Genomic DNA, 15,499 nt, shown 5'->3' on the forward strand with positions numbered 1-15,499 from the left:
GATTGAAGGGGGTATGCATGTGCACTCCTTCACTGGGGAGCTGCTGCAGCACGGACGACCTTCACAAGATCTAGAAAGTGCTTGGTAAACATTTGCATTCTCGGGGCTTTTAGTAGACTGCCTCCCCTTAGGTCAGCATAGCTTATATTGCTAAGGAGAAGAGATTTATTTTTTTTTATTCCTGAAAATGTGGGGTTCAAACTACCAGATTCTTTCAAATAATTACCAGTCTCACCAGGAATCCACATATACACAGCCCCTCTAGACTCTTCTTACCCTTCAATGTACCCCCCCCCCACACACATACTCCTCCAGATTCCTCCTCTCCCACCATACATTCACACCTTCCAAACCCCTCCTCCCCTCAACACACACACACACACATACACACACACACCCACACCCACACACTGTCACAGCTACGCTGGCCGATTTCATGATACCCCCAGGTGGGAAACGCAGCGGTCAGGAGCAGGCAGGACAAGTGTGAGGTCTTCTACTTGACCAGCCACCTTCCCCTTGGGTTGGGCCCTCCAGTGCAGGTGGTGAATAGGATCAGGGACAGGACACCCACAGGGACTGGCAAGCAACAGAAGGCAAGTTACAGGAAAATGTCCTGGCCGCACTGAACACAAACAAGGAATGCACTGGCAGCACAGGGGAAGACAAGAAAGTATAAGGCAACAGGGGTCCACACGCAAACAAGGGGCTAGACACGGCATGGGACAGCAAAGGAGCCTTGGAAAGGCCTAGCACAGGGCAGGAGCAAGATAGGAATACACTGGTAGGAAGTGCCACAGGAAGGCACAGACAATGCAAGAGCAGGGCTAGGAATGTACAAGCACAGAAGGCTACCGTGAGGCCTCAACAGGGTAAGGAATACAAAGGCAAGAAAAGCCCTAGGGAGTCCTAGGCAAGACAGGAGTAAGACGAGGAACACATAGTCAAGGAAGGCCACTGAAAGGCCCAGACAGAAAAAACACAAGGTTAGAAGTACACAGGCTAGAAAGGCTACCAGGAGGCCTAGACAAGGACAAGGCGAGGAATACCAAGGCTAGGAAAGCCACTAGGAGGCTGAGACAGGACAAAGGACAAGGATATGAGACCAGACAAGAGAGGCCACAAGGCCACAGGAGGGCCTAGAACAGGACAAAGGCAGTACAGGGAGCACACAGACTAGAAAGGCCACCAGGAGGCCTAAACAGAGCACGAGCAAGGCAAGGAACCAGAACAAGGATACTAAGCAAAGAGTACATAGACATGGGGCCAAAAGCATCATTTCTCTTAGTTATTACTATTTGTGGTGGTTTCAATGTAATATATATATATTTTATAATTACAATTACCTGAATCTTACAACTGTCCTACTGTCACATATACAACATACTCCTGTTGTAACTAAACACATAGCTAATTCCAGATGCTATATAAAGATCTGCCTCTGCTTTTTCTACTACATTCTAACTTCAGTGATGACATTTCAGCAGGTATCAGCTAGTTTTTACTAGCAGTAATTTTGTAATGGGATTGACAGTTGCTTGGTTTGGATTGCAAATATTGCCGCCCCTTAACATGAGAAACTTGCTGGGCAGACTGGATGGACCATTTAGCCTTTTTCTGCCATCATTACTGTGTGACTATGTAAGATTCCAAAGGGAAGAAGGGATGACATTTGTGGTTAATGTTGCCAGATTTCCGTTGTGTGATAAACTGATCCACAGGAAACTGGGTGACTGGATCCAAAGGTTGCATTCAGAGCTAGAAGAAGACGGGAATCTTGACCTCATGTTCCAAGACTTCTGCTGACTCAGTTTAGTGTGTCTAGCCATTACACTACCTACCACACCATCTCCCCTCTTTAAAGATAAAAACATCTATTACTGTGTTGTCAGGGAAGTGCTTTGAGAATGCACAGACACATTAGGATCAAAGTTTCCTAGCTTTCTGATAATATCTCCATGACTTACAGTGTTTGTACATGTTTTTTTCTAAATTAACGATCGTAGCCGTGTAGCACTTAAATGATCTCTGCTATTTAATACAACTCTTCCCTACTTTTTCATTGCCTCCTTTCTTCGTATGCAAGAGAGCGAGCCTGACTCCTGCAGTTTGAGTCAGGCCTGGTGTACATAGCTGTATTTTCAGTACAGTATTTCATACTAAATAGTCTTTTTTTTTTTCTTTTCCATCTTCACAGCTTTTGGCCTTCCTTCAGGGGTTGTTTACTTTTTACCATGAAGGCTATGAACTGGCACAAGAATTCACTCCATACAAGCAGCAGCTGCAGTTCAATTTACAAAACGTAAGCTTCACCAGGGCTATTTCACGAGTTACCTTTCTGAAGTATATACGTCAGATATGTATTTATTATTGCAACTACAAATTGTAGCTTCCTTGTAAAATCTTTCAGGATACAAATGTATATGCATAGCGATGAATAGTGAGCATGTACACAAGCACAGGACACTTCCTCTTTATCAAAACTCATAGATGTTTTCAAGTGGTTGCTTATATGAATCTTTTTTTAGATCGATAGATATTGTTTTTCTGCTAATTTAAAATGTTGGAGGCATTGTGTGCTTTAACCTGTCCATTTCTGCTTGTAAATAAGGGTAGTGAACAACTGCAGGTGGCTCCCTAAAAAATGACAGTGTGAAAATTTCAATATGGTTAATTTTGGAGGAAAAAAAAGCCTAATAAAGAAAACAGCACAAACAAGAGGTTAAAAGATAATAAGTTGCTGTCAGAGAGCACTGGTAGCAACAAAAATGTAAAAGTAACGCAGGAGGTAAATAAAAGAAATGACAATGAAGTAAAATAATAAAATTAAAAAATATGAAATAAAATCAAACCAAAAATATTAAACCATAAAACAAAAAATGAAAAAAAAAAACCTTCTAGAATCTTGACCTGGCCATGTTTCAGTAAGTTATGCTTACATCAGGGTTTGAAACCTATGGAAGTAATTTTCAAATGGTTTTACGCGCACAAATGGGCTATTGAAAATTGCTATGTTATCTGCAACTTTTACATGCCTTAGCTCCTTTGAAAACTCACTTCTAAATGTATGAAATTGATAGCAGAACTCTCAATAATTTACAAAATCATTTATAAAAATATATGTAACATTCAGCAGATGACATGGGCTCTTGGCCCTGAAAGCTTTTGCTTCAGTACATTTTTTAGTCTATAAGGTGGCATCTGGCTCTTTGTCCAGTTACAGAACAAACACACTGGAAGAATAGCTTTCAAACTAATACATGTGGCGGCATATATATTGCCATGAGAAGATGTATATACAAATATTTTATAACCTGCGTGTATGAAATATGCATCTCTCTCCCCTGCAACATACATGCGTATGTATGCTTATGTGCAAATACATGTATTTATTTATTTATTTACTATATCTTTAGACTGCCAATCTACGATATGAAGCGGCTTACAACAATTCATAAAAATATCAATTTAAAACATGTTAAACAAAAAACATATGTAGCTAAAATCTTAACATCAAAAGACAAAAAATAAAAACATTAACGGCCGAATTTTCGATGGCCCGTACGAGCAAATACCGGGGGTTATACGTGTTGCCGGGCCCTTCGAAGGGGCACAGCCACACGTGTAACCCTTGGTATGCGCAGAAGTACCGGGCCATCGGAAAGGGGTGGGTCGGGACGGGAGGGTCAGGGCCTGGACAGTGCCATTAGACGCTGTCCCGGGGAAGCGCGCACCGGAGGTTATTTCATCTTGGAAGTTGAAGTAAATTTTAAAACAAAAAAAACCCCCTAATAGTTGGGGGAGGGTTAGAGGTCAGGAAGGAGAGGGGAAAAGGTAGGAAGGTTAGGTAGGGGTATAGGGAATGGGGGGAAGCCCTACTCGCGTTTTCGCGCGTTCCTTTTGAAAATTTGCCTGCACATGCAAAATCTGGTGCGCATGTGCACGCGGGAACTGTACTGTATAACATGCATGCGCTGACATGCGCATATTATAAAATAGCTGCGCGCACTTGAACACATGCGCAGAGTTTTTAAAATCTACCCCTAAATAAATAAATATTTAGAATGATCACTTGCCCTGAACACATCAAGGAAATAGGTTACTAAAAACTTTTTGGGGAAAAAAACAAAACGAGCTTTAACCATCTCCCTAAGTTTTAAAAATGATGGTTCACTTTTGATGTTTCCAGGTAACAAGGTCCACAGTTCAGGTCCTTGAACACAAAACAGGCGTTCTTGAGACTCTTCAAGCTTTATCTGGTTGAATGATGGCACGCACAACACATTTCGAGCCTATGATCGCAGGCTTCTCCATGCATTGAACATGCATAATTTCCCTATCTATTTTAAAAACATTCATGCATATATTTTACCCGCAAAAGTAAAGTAGGGCTTGCTCGCGTAAGTCGGCCAATTTTAAAACATGCATGTGCAAATGAAATGAACCAGTTTACGTTTACCAATTAGTCCACCAGTTCACCCAGTCTTTTTTGAGGTCATTGAGACCTTCTTCAGCCTGAGCTTTCCCCAGTTCAGCCAGACCTCCCACCCAGTCAGTACTACACAGTAAACATGCTTAATATCATGTATGCCAGATAATTAGCAGGTGTAAAAATACGCAAGTAAGTTGGAAAATGTACGTGCATGTCTTTTAAAATAGCAACTTACACCCAAAAGTGTTAGCCTCACCTTGGAATGCCCCTAAACCTCCCCTTTTATATATGTGAAACTGAAAATACATATTTTTTACTTCTGTACAGTAGAGGCTACTTACATGCATATAAGCTAATTTTTCTGTGCGTAAAATTTTGAAAATTCATCCCTAAGAATTTATTTTGAAAATAGTTAAGTTTCATAGACCTCTTAATCATGAATTTGTTTAACCCTTTAGAAGCACTGAACATTAACCTCAAGTATTACTTGATTTTCAATGGGTTTACAATAGGTAAAATTCAGCGTTCACTGAATAGAATTGATAATTTTAGTGCACAGCACTTCAGACTAGGCTTTTGTCATCCATCTATAATCCAATTTCATTCCACTTTAAAATGAAGAGCCAAGCAAAAGTAGAAATGCAAGTGATGTAAAAAATGTATTTTTATGTGCTTCATTCTTTGGCAGGAGAAATGTCTCTCTCCTGGTAATAGTATATAACAAATGCCTTGTTAATAGGTTTATTATTTATTTTATTATTTATAGTCCACCTTTTCAGGCACTTCATATTCAGGTAATATAGGTATTTTCCTATCCCCAGAATGCTTACAGTCTAACCCCTTAGACTCATCATTTTGCCATATTTATAGCAGAATGATGTCGCAAAAAAAAAAAAAGAGTGTGGAGGGGCGATTGTGGGCAGGTGGCTGCACCGCACACATTCACCCCCATAGCGCCACGGGAAAAGGTGCTGCCAGCGATGATGTGAAAAATATTATCACCCACAGTGCTGCTGGGAGATAACTGCGCCCAGCTTGCTCCCCTTCCCCTAATTTTAATAACACTGCATGTGAAACCGGCACGTCGCACAATAAAGAATGACCCTGTCAGACTGAAAGCTTAAAATGCGCCCATCCACGGGCCTATTGGGCGAGAGCTCCCATGCGCTAGAATTTTATATCATCTGAGCACGTTATATAAAATATGCCTAGCGCTTTTTAAAATTCACCTTTAAATTTGTACCTGAGTTAATGGAAGGGCCCAAGATCAGCTTCATAAGAGACAAACAGGAGTCTTCTATAAAATGTTTTCTTCTGCATTTCTTTTGTGTTTTAGGATGAAAATATTCTCAGGGATCAACAACATCCTTTCATTTTGTTTTCATTATTTCTAATAATACTTTCTCAATCACTTTTTTTAATGTTTTTGTGCAATATGATATGCTTTTAATGTTTCCAGTTTGCACGTATTTATAGAGTTCTGATTGGTATAACTAACCATGATTTACTATGATGGGTCTTGAAAGTGTTTAAAACAACCCTACTGTATTTGTTGGCAAAACCTTTAACCAGTACACCAATAATTTATTTGAAAGTTCTAAACTTCTCAACATTGTACATTTGTTAGTGGAAATAAGAGAATCTGGAACAGCATGGAAGGTGAGCCCTTTCTAGCTGGAATAGAACTTGAGGAATCCTACAATTCTAAAATAGAGAATTTAGTATATATTAAGGGGATAATTTTGTAACAGCCTGCATTAGGAAGTTGACAAATAAATGCATGTTATACCAATTGTTAATGCAAATTATATGTGTATGTTTGATTTGTAAATTGCCCCATCAAAACTACATCTGCTATTTTGTGTGCACAAACTTTTCCATAAAATATGCATGCATGGCATAAAAATCCCAAAAGTAGGCACCTAGGTCCAAGCCCTTCCCTATACTGCACCTGGGAACACCTCTGCTCAGTGCAGGTAAACTTACATGTATGTACCAAAGTTTATCCATGGATTTGTTTCGGCACTTTTATAATGAGCCATTTCTACTAGTAAAGTCTCTTTCTACCTCCAGAAATCCTTTAAAAATTCCCCATCCCACTAACATGGTATTTGAACACAGAAAAAAATTAAATGAGCTTATTTTCTCACCAAATTCTCTTGGGACTCACACAATATGCAAGAAGCCCCTCATTTTGGCCAGAAAAGGGATTTTTCAAGCCATTTTCACATTTTACAATTTTCTATACATTAGTGAACTCCGCTTTTGCTTATGGCAGAAATCACCATTGGCACCATAAAATTATGATTGCTGAAGTGTTCGATCTATACTTTTTTTTTGGTGGTATTAATGACTGTACAGTTCGGGTAGAGATGGTAACTGTTCCAAAAACTGATACAAAATTCAAAGTACCTAAACTTAATTTATTCCAGTGAAATTATTGTAGAAGTAACATACATTTTTCCCCTCCTTTCCTTAGACAAGGAATAATTTTGAAAGTACTAGACAGGAGGTAGAGAGACTGATGCAGAGGATGAAAGCTGCAGGCCAAGATTACAGGCCACCAAGTCAGTGGACGATGGAAGGTTATCTATATGTGCAAGAGAAACGTAAGTATAACAAACAGAACTCACAGCATTCAATAACTGGCATATAGTCTCTGGTCTAATGTTTTCTCCAAAGACAAGCAGGATGGCAGTCCTCAACAATGGGTGACATAATCGGATGGAGCCCAGCATGGAAAACTTCTGCCAAAGTTTCTAGAACTTTGAGCCTCATTGACTATGCTCATACCTGCAATATACCACATGGCTTCAGTCTTTTCTTTTCTGCAAAGCCTTGTGTCTCACAGTCGGGTGAGCCTCAAAAGTTTGACACAGTTTTAAACTGCCTTTCTCTAGCGATTTCTTTTCACGTTCTTCGCATGATCGACACTGTGTCCCACCAGTTCTCCCATTAGTGTCCTAGATAGGTTTCTCAACATTTTGGGGTTAGCTTATGTGCATTGTAGATCCCACATGCCTGTCGGACATCGACGACTGCTGCCATCGTTTTGATTGTGCGACCCTTTTCTTTCGTGATATGTCCACTTCCGGTTTCAAACGATGCCCCAGTTGAACGAGGACCATATCTATCATGAATCCCCATGATAGATATGTCCCCTGTTTTGGAGCATCGCACAACATTGAAGATTGTAGCAAATCTGCCAAGATAACCCTAAAGGGACTTAAGATCCGGCTCAATAAAATGGAATGCCTCTTCAGGCTGGAGAAGACTGATCCATTGACATTGGCATCAGAGGCATTGGCATCGAGTGACCTTGGAGCCGTACCGATGGAGACCAACATCGAAGGACCTTGGAGCCATACCAATGAACACCAAGCCATCGACATTGGTGGGGCCACCAGTTACATCGAGGTCATCAGCTGAGTGGGATGCCGGAGACCAACCATTGTTGGGCTCCTCTAGGTTGAGGATGTCTGGTTCGTTGTCCTCGACCTCGGCACTGGGAAAAGACTGTTTTGAGCATCAAAGCAAGCCAAAAAAAAGCATTGGCATCAGACCTTGTCCATACATGGTTCTGGGCATGGGGATGCATCAGTTTATACTGTGATGCCCCCGAAGCAACCCCATGACGAAGAGAGTGAGTCCTCCATTGATGCCAGGGGTATGCCACAGTCTCCATTGGCCCTAATGTCTGCTACCAATCCTCTTGGTTATGAAGAGGATCTGGTTACATCTCCTGGGTTCCAGGCTGTCCTGACATTGACGATTTTCAAGGAGGAATTGAAGAGGCACGTGCAGCTGGCTGTGGAAAAGGTGATATGAGTTAGCATTGGAGCACTGATGGCATAGACACCAGCACCATCACTCCTTAAGTTGCTGCTTGAATCCCTGAATGTGCTTATCAACGTGTTACCAACCCAGTCCCTGGTGCTGGCTCCCAGGGCAGCATTGATGCCCTGCGGTCCACAGGTGCCACCACCAGCCCATTTGGTTGTCATCCCCGGTTCCTCGGACAAGGAAGCTCCCAGATACTGGAGGTGGCACTGGGGCCCTGGCCACAATAGCCAGTCGAACCGGTGCCCACAACTCTAGCTGGGGACCGAGCAACTAGGGCCCCATCGTCAGTCGATGATAGTGGAGAAGAGGCACCTATGATCTCTGGGGGGATGACTCCTCTGTGGCTTCTAATGACGCTTCAGATAGTCTCCCCTCAGAACCATCAACTCCAGATGATCAAAGGAAGTCCCTGCTGGAGGACCTCTTCTTTGCAGGTTTTGTTCGGGTGATGGTGGAGGCCATCCCATTACAGTTGATGACTGAAGAGGATAGCATACACAAAATGCTAGATATCCTCCAGTACGTGGAGCCTCCCAAGGAGATTGTGGCAGTCCCAGTGCATGACATGCTTGTGGAGTTACTGATGAGGATGTGGAAACACCCCCCCCCCCCCCCACAGTACTTCCCGTGAACAGGAAGGCAGATGTGATTTATCTCATCTAAAAATCTCTCAGATTCAACAAGCGTCAGCTGCCTCACCAATCAGTGGCCATCAAATCTGCTCTCTAGAAGGCCAAGTGCTCTCAGACCCATGCTTTGGTGCCCCCAGGGAAGGATCAGAGAGCAGTGGATACTCTTGGGAGGAAGGTGTGACAGGGCACTATGCTTATTGCCCACATAGCAGTCTACCAGCTTTATATGAGCCAGTACCTGTGAAACATCCTGAAGCAGGTGCAGGAAGTTGCTGAGCAACTGCCTCAGCAGCAGCAGTTGCTGGTGCTTAAGGGTCTGGAGTGCAGAAAACATAGGGTCCATTCGACTGATGTTTTCAAAATGGCATCAAGGGTCTCTGCAGCAGGAATCAGGGCCTGCAGACTCTCATGGCAGTGAGCCTCGGATCTCAAACTGGAAGTTCAGGAGCAACTCACTGACATAGCTTGTACAGGAGAGAATCTCTTTGGAGATAAAGTGAAGGTTGTGGTGGCCCAGAACTGGGACTTCCAATGCGACACTCAAGCATCTCTTCACTGGCACTCAGGAACCGCCCTCAACAACCAGGAGGCCGTCAAGGTTTGGGTCCAAAAAGTCCTCCTTCTATCCGAAGAGGTACTACCCTCTGCCACCTTGCTCCCATCAGCAATACCAGGAATCTCATGGCCGTCCCAGGGATTGGGTTTTGACTGGACTGCAGGGAGCATACCCAAGTCACACATATCAGAAGTAATGGACCTGCCAGTCGGGGGAAGGCTTTGGTTCTTTGCAAACCAGTGGCCCAGTATAACCTTGGACCAGTGGATTCTTTCCATTGTTCGTAAAGGGTACAAATTGAACCTATTGGATACCCTGCCAAATTGCCCCCGAGCCCATTCTGGGGCCTGGTAGTGCATCAGGAAGTACTGGTTTAGGAGCTCTCTTCCCTTGTAACGGCCTGAACTCTTCACACACTCCACTAGCAAAGATGGCAGGGATTTTACTTTCGATACTTCCTGATACCAAAGAAAACAGGGGGAGTCTGTCCCTATCCTGCACCTAAAGCTCTTGAACAAGTTATCGAAGATGGTTTCCCTGGGCACCCTGAATTATTTCTTGCAAAAAGGGGACTGGCTATGCTCCCTGGATTTAAAAGACACTAACACTCACATCAAGATCTCCCCAGGACTCCAGAGGTATTTCAGATTTGTGGTGGGAAAGCAGCACTTCCAGTATAGTGTTCTGTTGTTTGGGCTCAAATTAGCCCCACATGTCTTTATGAAATGCCTACCCTTGGTGGCGGTGTACTTTTACAGACTGGGAGTTCACATTTTTCCATATCTGGATGATTTGCTGGTCAAGAGCACCTCTCAAGCGGGAGTCAACAAGTCAATGCTCAAACATATGGGTGCTGGAGACACTAGGATAATTGTCAACTTCCTCAAGTCCTATCTCAGCCTATCACCACAATTAGACTTTATTGGAACCTTGCTAGACACGGCTCAGGCCAAGGCCTTCCTGCCCCAGCAATAGGCCATCAACTGATGACCATTGCAGCAGGGATTCAACAGAGCCAGCAGGTGTCAGCATGGCACATGTTGAGGCTATTGGGGCATATGGCCATGACAGTACACGACATTCTCTTGGCACGTTTGCACATATGAAAGGCCAAATGGACCTTGAGATCACAGTAATGACAAGCCATTCAAGAGCTGAAGGATCACATCTGAGTCGCTCCATCTCTCTGGGACTTTTTTACGTGGTGACGGGAAATTTCAAATCTGGAAAGAGGGGTATTCTTCCAAAATCCGCCCACCCAAATTGTCCTAACCATGGATCCATCCATCCTGGGCTGGGGAGCTAATGTAGATGAACGCAGCATCTAGGGTCTATGGTCCACCCAGGAACATCTCTATCAAATCAATTTCCTGGAGCTCTGGGCGATCAGGTACATGATGTGGGCTTTCAGAGATCGGCTGTCCAACAAAATTGTTCTATACAGACCGACATCTAAGTGTCAATATGGTATGTCAATAAGCAGGGCGGTATGTGATCGAACCTCCTGTGTCAGGAAGTGGTCCAGATCTGGTCATGGGTCCTCTCCCACAGGATGGTGCTCAGCGTCATGCACCTGACCGGAACAGAGAATGTAATAGGGAACAGACTGAGTTGCACCTTCAGAACCCAAGAATGATCTCCGGATCAAGGAGTCATGAATCAGATCTGCCTACTCTGAGGAAGCCCATATGTGGATTTCGTCACAGCCCCTTGGAACAAGAAGGTTCCTCAGTTCTGCTCCCTGTACAGGTCATGCGGCCTCAGATGCCTTCACCCACCTCTGGGGCGAGGATCTCCTGTATGCATATGCTCCAGCTCCATTTGTAGTGAAAAGCCTCTTGAAGCTTTGTGAGGACAAAGGGACTATGATCCTCATAGTCCCTCATAGGCCAAGCAGGCCTGTTTCCACTTCTTAAGGAGATTTCCATCCAGAAACCGATCAAGCTGGGGACTTCCCCAAATCTCTTCACCCAGGATCGGGTCAAGTACCACCATCCCAACCTCCAGGCCCTGTCGCTCACAGCCTGGATATTGAGAAGTTAATATTTCAACCACTCAGTGTCTCTGAAGATGTGTCTCGGGTCCTGGAGACTTCCAAAAAGCCTTCCACTAGAAAGTCCTAAGGGCTGAAGTGGAGAAGGTTTTCCATATGGTGTGAGCAGAATGCCCTAGATCAATGGTTCCCAACCCTGTCCTGAAAACCTTACTGGCTGAGGGGTCCCCCACGATAGGGTTGGGAACCACTGCCCTAGATCCTTTCTCCTGCTCCCCACAAAAATTGCTTGTCTACACCTATTGGAAGCTGGTTTGAAGACTGACTCTGTTAGAGTTAATCTAAGTATAATTTGCGCATATCACCATGGTGTAGATAGTGTGCCCATCTCTGTGCAGCCTATAGTTGTACATTTTATACAGGGCCTGCTTCAGTTGAAGCCTCGCCCATGGCCTCTTACTGTGTCTTGGGAACTCAATGTGGTGTTAGCTCAGTTGATGAAAGCTCGTTTTGAGTTGCTGCGTTCCTGTGACCTGAAGTTCCTGACCTGGAAATTATATTTTTGGAGGCAGTCACTTCGGCACACAGGGTCGGTGAGCTCCAAGCCTTAGTGACTTATCCACCTTACACTAAGGGTGGTCTTGTGTACGCACCCTAAGTTCCTGCCTAAGGTGGTGACGGATTTCCATCTTAACCAATCCATTGTCCTGCCAACATTCTTTCCCAGGCCCCATTCGCACCAAGGTGATCAAGCATAGTTTGAATTGCAAAAGAGCCTTAGCCTTCTTTCTGGAGTGGCCAGAAGCTCATAGGCAGTCCACTCAACTTTTTATTTCTTTGATAGAAATAAGTTGGGTATCGCCGTTGTCAAGCAGACACTTTCTGCATCTCCTTCTATTGCCCAGGCAGGATTGCATTATGTCAAGGCTTACTCTTTGAGCCATGGCAGCATCAGTGGCCCACTTGCAAGTAGTTCCCATGGAGATCTGCAGATCTGTGACATGGAGTTCCTGCCACACATTCACATCGTATTATTGTTTGGATAGGGATGGCCGATGCAACAACAGATTTGGCCAATCTTTACTTTCGGAACTTGTTTGAGGTGTAGAACCCAACTCTGTTACTGTTTTTTTGATCAGGCTGCCCCCCCCCTCCCACCTTTCCCCGTTACCAACAAAACTAGTTGTTGTTGTGCCCATTGGCACTTATTTTGGTGTTATTTTATGTTGGGGTGCAGCCAGTGTGTGAGGACTGCCATCCTGCTTGTCCTCAGAGAAAGCAGAGTTGCTTACTTGTATCGGCTGTTCTCCGAGGATAGTAGATGTCAGTCCTCACGAAACCCGCCCACCACCCCATAGAGTTGGGTTTCCAATATGTGAGTGTTTTCATTATTTTATTTTATTATTATTCTGAATTCTATGATATAAGGCTGAGAGGACCCTGCATGGATGCATGGTATATTGTATGCATGCTCAATGAGGCTCAGTCAAAATTCTAGAAAGTTTGAAATAAGTTCTCCGAGCCAGGCTCCATCTGATGATATCACCCATGTGTGAGGAGTGACATCCTGATATCCTCAGAGACCACCTGTTATAGGTAAGCAACTCTGCTTTCTGGAAAAAACCAGGATGATTTACATGTCTCAGCTACTTTTTTATTATGAAAGCTACCTTTAGACCAAAAAAAAAATTACCAATGCTACCATGATGTGCTGGAAAGTGACTTTCATACATATAGTGTGTTCTGCTTATGTGATACTACTTTTCTCTCCTTCAATTTCTTCACTGTTCAATTCTCTTCATCTAACAATCTGATCCCCAGTATTTCCCCTGTGTGTTTTCACATTCTTCTCCATTTATCCATGTGCTGATAGCATATTTGCATTGTCAGAGCCAAGAGCAGGATTCATTTCCCTCCAAAATGTAGTACTACAAAGTGTTACTGCACTTTATAGTTGCAGTTCACTGCAGTTATACCAAATTAATATGTGTTGGATCATTCTGTCCTCTATTTCCAGATGCCCAGAATGTCCTTCAGCCACTTTTGGTCCAGTCTTTCTGGTGTTGTAATTTTGTTTGTATAGTGGGTGGGGGATGGCCTATGAAGCTATATAAGAAACATAGAACCATGATAAAAGAGAGACTATTTAGTCTACCCATCCCCACCAATTGCATAGCTCTATAATCCCTACCACTCCCATCAGAAAGCCTGTGTCCTTGTCTCATGATTTCTTGATTTCAGATAGCATCCTTCTCCACCACCTCCACTGGGAAGCTGTTCATGCATCCACCATCTTTTATGTAAAGAAATAATTCTGTAGATCACTCCTGAATCCATCCTCTTTCACACTCATCCTATGATGCTTTGTTCCAGAGCCGCCTTTCCCTTGAAAGAGGTCTGCCTCCTGTGCATTGATACCTTGAAAGTGTTTAAACATCTCTATTATATCTCCCCTATTCTGTCTTTCGGCTAGGGTATATGTGTTTTGATCTTTGTCTGTCCCCATATGCTTTACCATAAAGACCATTTGCCATAGTGTAGTCACCCCCTGGACTGATTCGGTTCAGTTTATATCCTTTTGAAGGTGTTGTCACCAGAATTGTATACAGTATTCCAAATGAGGTCTCACCAGGGATTTATACAGAGACAGTATGACCTCCTTTGTCCTGTTGACCATTCCTCTCTCTGTACACCTAAGCATCTTTCTGGCTTTTGCCATCACCTTATCCACCTGTTTGACCACCTTGAGATCCAGATCCCACTCTTGACGAATTTCACTTTAAGATAGCTGCTGAATACACCCAGCTATCTTAAAGCTGGCCGGATACATTTAGCCAGCTAATTTTAGAACAGCACTGTGGCCTAACCAGAGTTAGCTGGATAAGTTATCCGACTAACTCCTAGTTAGGCGGATAACTTATCTGGTTAATTCAACTCCTGCCCGTTATGCCCATTCCCTGCCCCTAACTTATCCAGCTACGTGGTCTCACTGACCCCAGCGAGATATTCAGCAGTGCCACTTAGCCAGATAAGTAGGACTTATCCGGCTAAGTACCCTTTTGAATATCAGGGTCTTTATGAATATCTTTCATTAACTTTTTCTCTCTCTCTTCTGCTTGTGAAGGAGGTCTGTACATTATACGATGGATATTCCAGCCCCTCTTTCTAGCTTAACTTGCAGTGCCTAACCTCACAAGCCCTTTGGTTCTGTTGCTTTAATATTATTTTCATATGTATATCTAGCACCACTCCTGCTCCTTTCTTCCTACCCTGTCCTTCCTGAATAGAGTGTAGCCCAGAAAACTACATTCCAGTCATGGTTTTCCAGGCACCACGTGTCTATGACAACCACTCTTCAAGTGACAGCCATTAGCACTGTTTATATAACTTTCTCACTATACAGACTACAACCACCTATAAGTTACCTGTCAACACAATGTAAATAATTTATTCCTCTCATTGTTATTGGTTAAATTATTCCTTCTTCTCTTCTTCCTCCCCTAGTTCCAACTTCCCCTGTTTTATTGTAACTTTTTACTTCTTTGCTTCTCATCACCTGTTGATTGTTTAAGTTATCACTCCCCCTGTTTCCTGTAAACCAGCATGATGTGATTGTATCATGAATGCCGGTATAAAAAAAGCTCTAGATAAAAATAAATAAATAAAATATTGCTGCCAAGGTGAAAAGCTATTTCCTAAAATTACACTTTGATGCTGTGAAGTCTCTTATCTCTGGATATGAAGACTAGAGATGCTTAACATAAAGCTTGATGATTGCTCTAGTGGCAGATGTTCCAGAAAAAATGTTCTTAAAAAAAAAAAATGTTGAAAAATAAAAGATAATGCAGATTGCAGGGAAACATAACCACTGCATTGTAACTATCATTGTAACTTGTAAAGATGACATTTCAGATTGCCATAGTTTGATGGCTGAAACAATATATAGAGAAGAGTATATCACAATGTCATATGGTCTTTCATACTGAGACACCAGTGCCATAAGCTTTCACTAGCAGCTATCAAGGCTTTTTCCCCATTTTAAG

At 43.1% G+C, this 15,499-nt stretch overlaps 1 protein-coding gene across 3 annotated transcripts in view; it reads left to right on the plus strand.

Annotated features, from left to right (window-relative positions):
- Positions 1-15,499, plus strand: part of ARHGAP42 (Rho GTPase activating protein 42) — a 605,600-nt gene that overhangs the window by 429,916 nt on the left and 160,185 nt on the right. For all 3 annotated transcript variants that reach the window (XM_029602393.1, XM_029602394.1, XM_029602395.1), the window contains 2 exons: positions 2,198-2,302; positions 6,912-7,041. In XM_029602393.1, coding sequence (XP_029458253.1) covers positions 2,198-2,302; positions 6,912-7,041 — 235 coding nt within the window. The remainder of the gene's footprint in view (positions 1-2,197; positions 2,303-6,911; positions 7,042-15,499) is intronic.

The sequence above is a fragment of the Rhinatrema bivittatum genome, chromosome 5 (assembly GCF_901001135.1).
Source record: "Rhinatrema bivittatum chromosome 5, aRhiBiv1.1, whole genome shotgun sequence".
NCBI lineage: Eukaryota > Metazoa > Chordata > Amphibia > Gymnophiona > Rhinatrematidae > Rhinatrema > Rhinatrema bivittatum.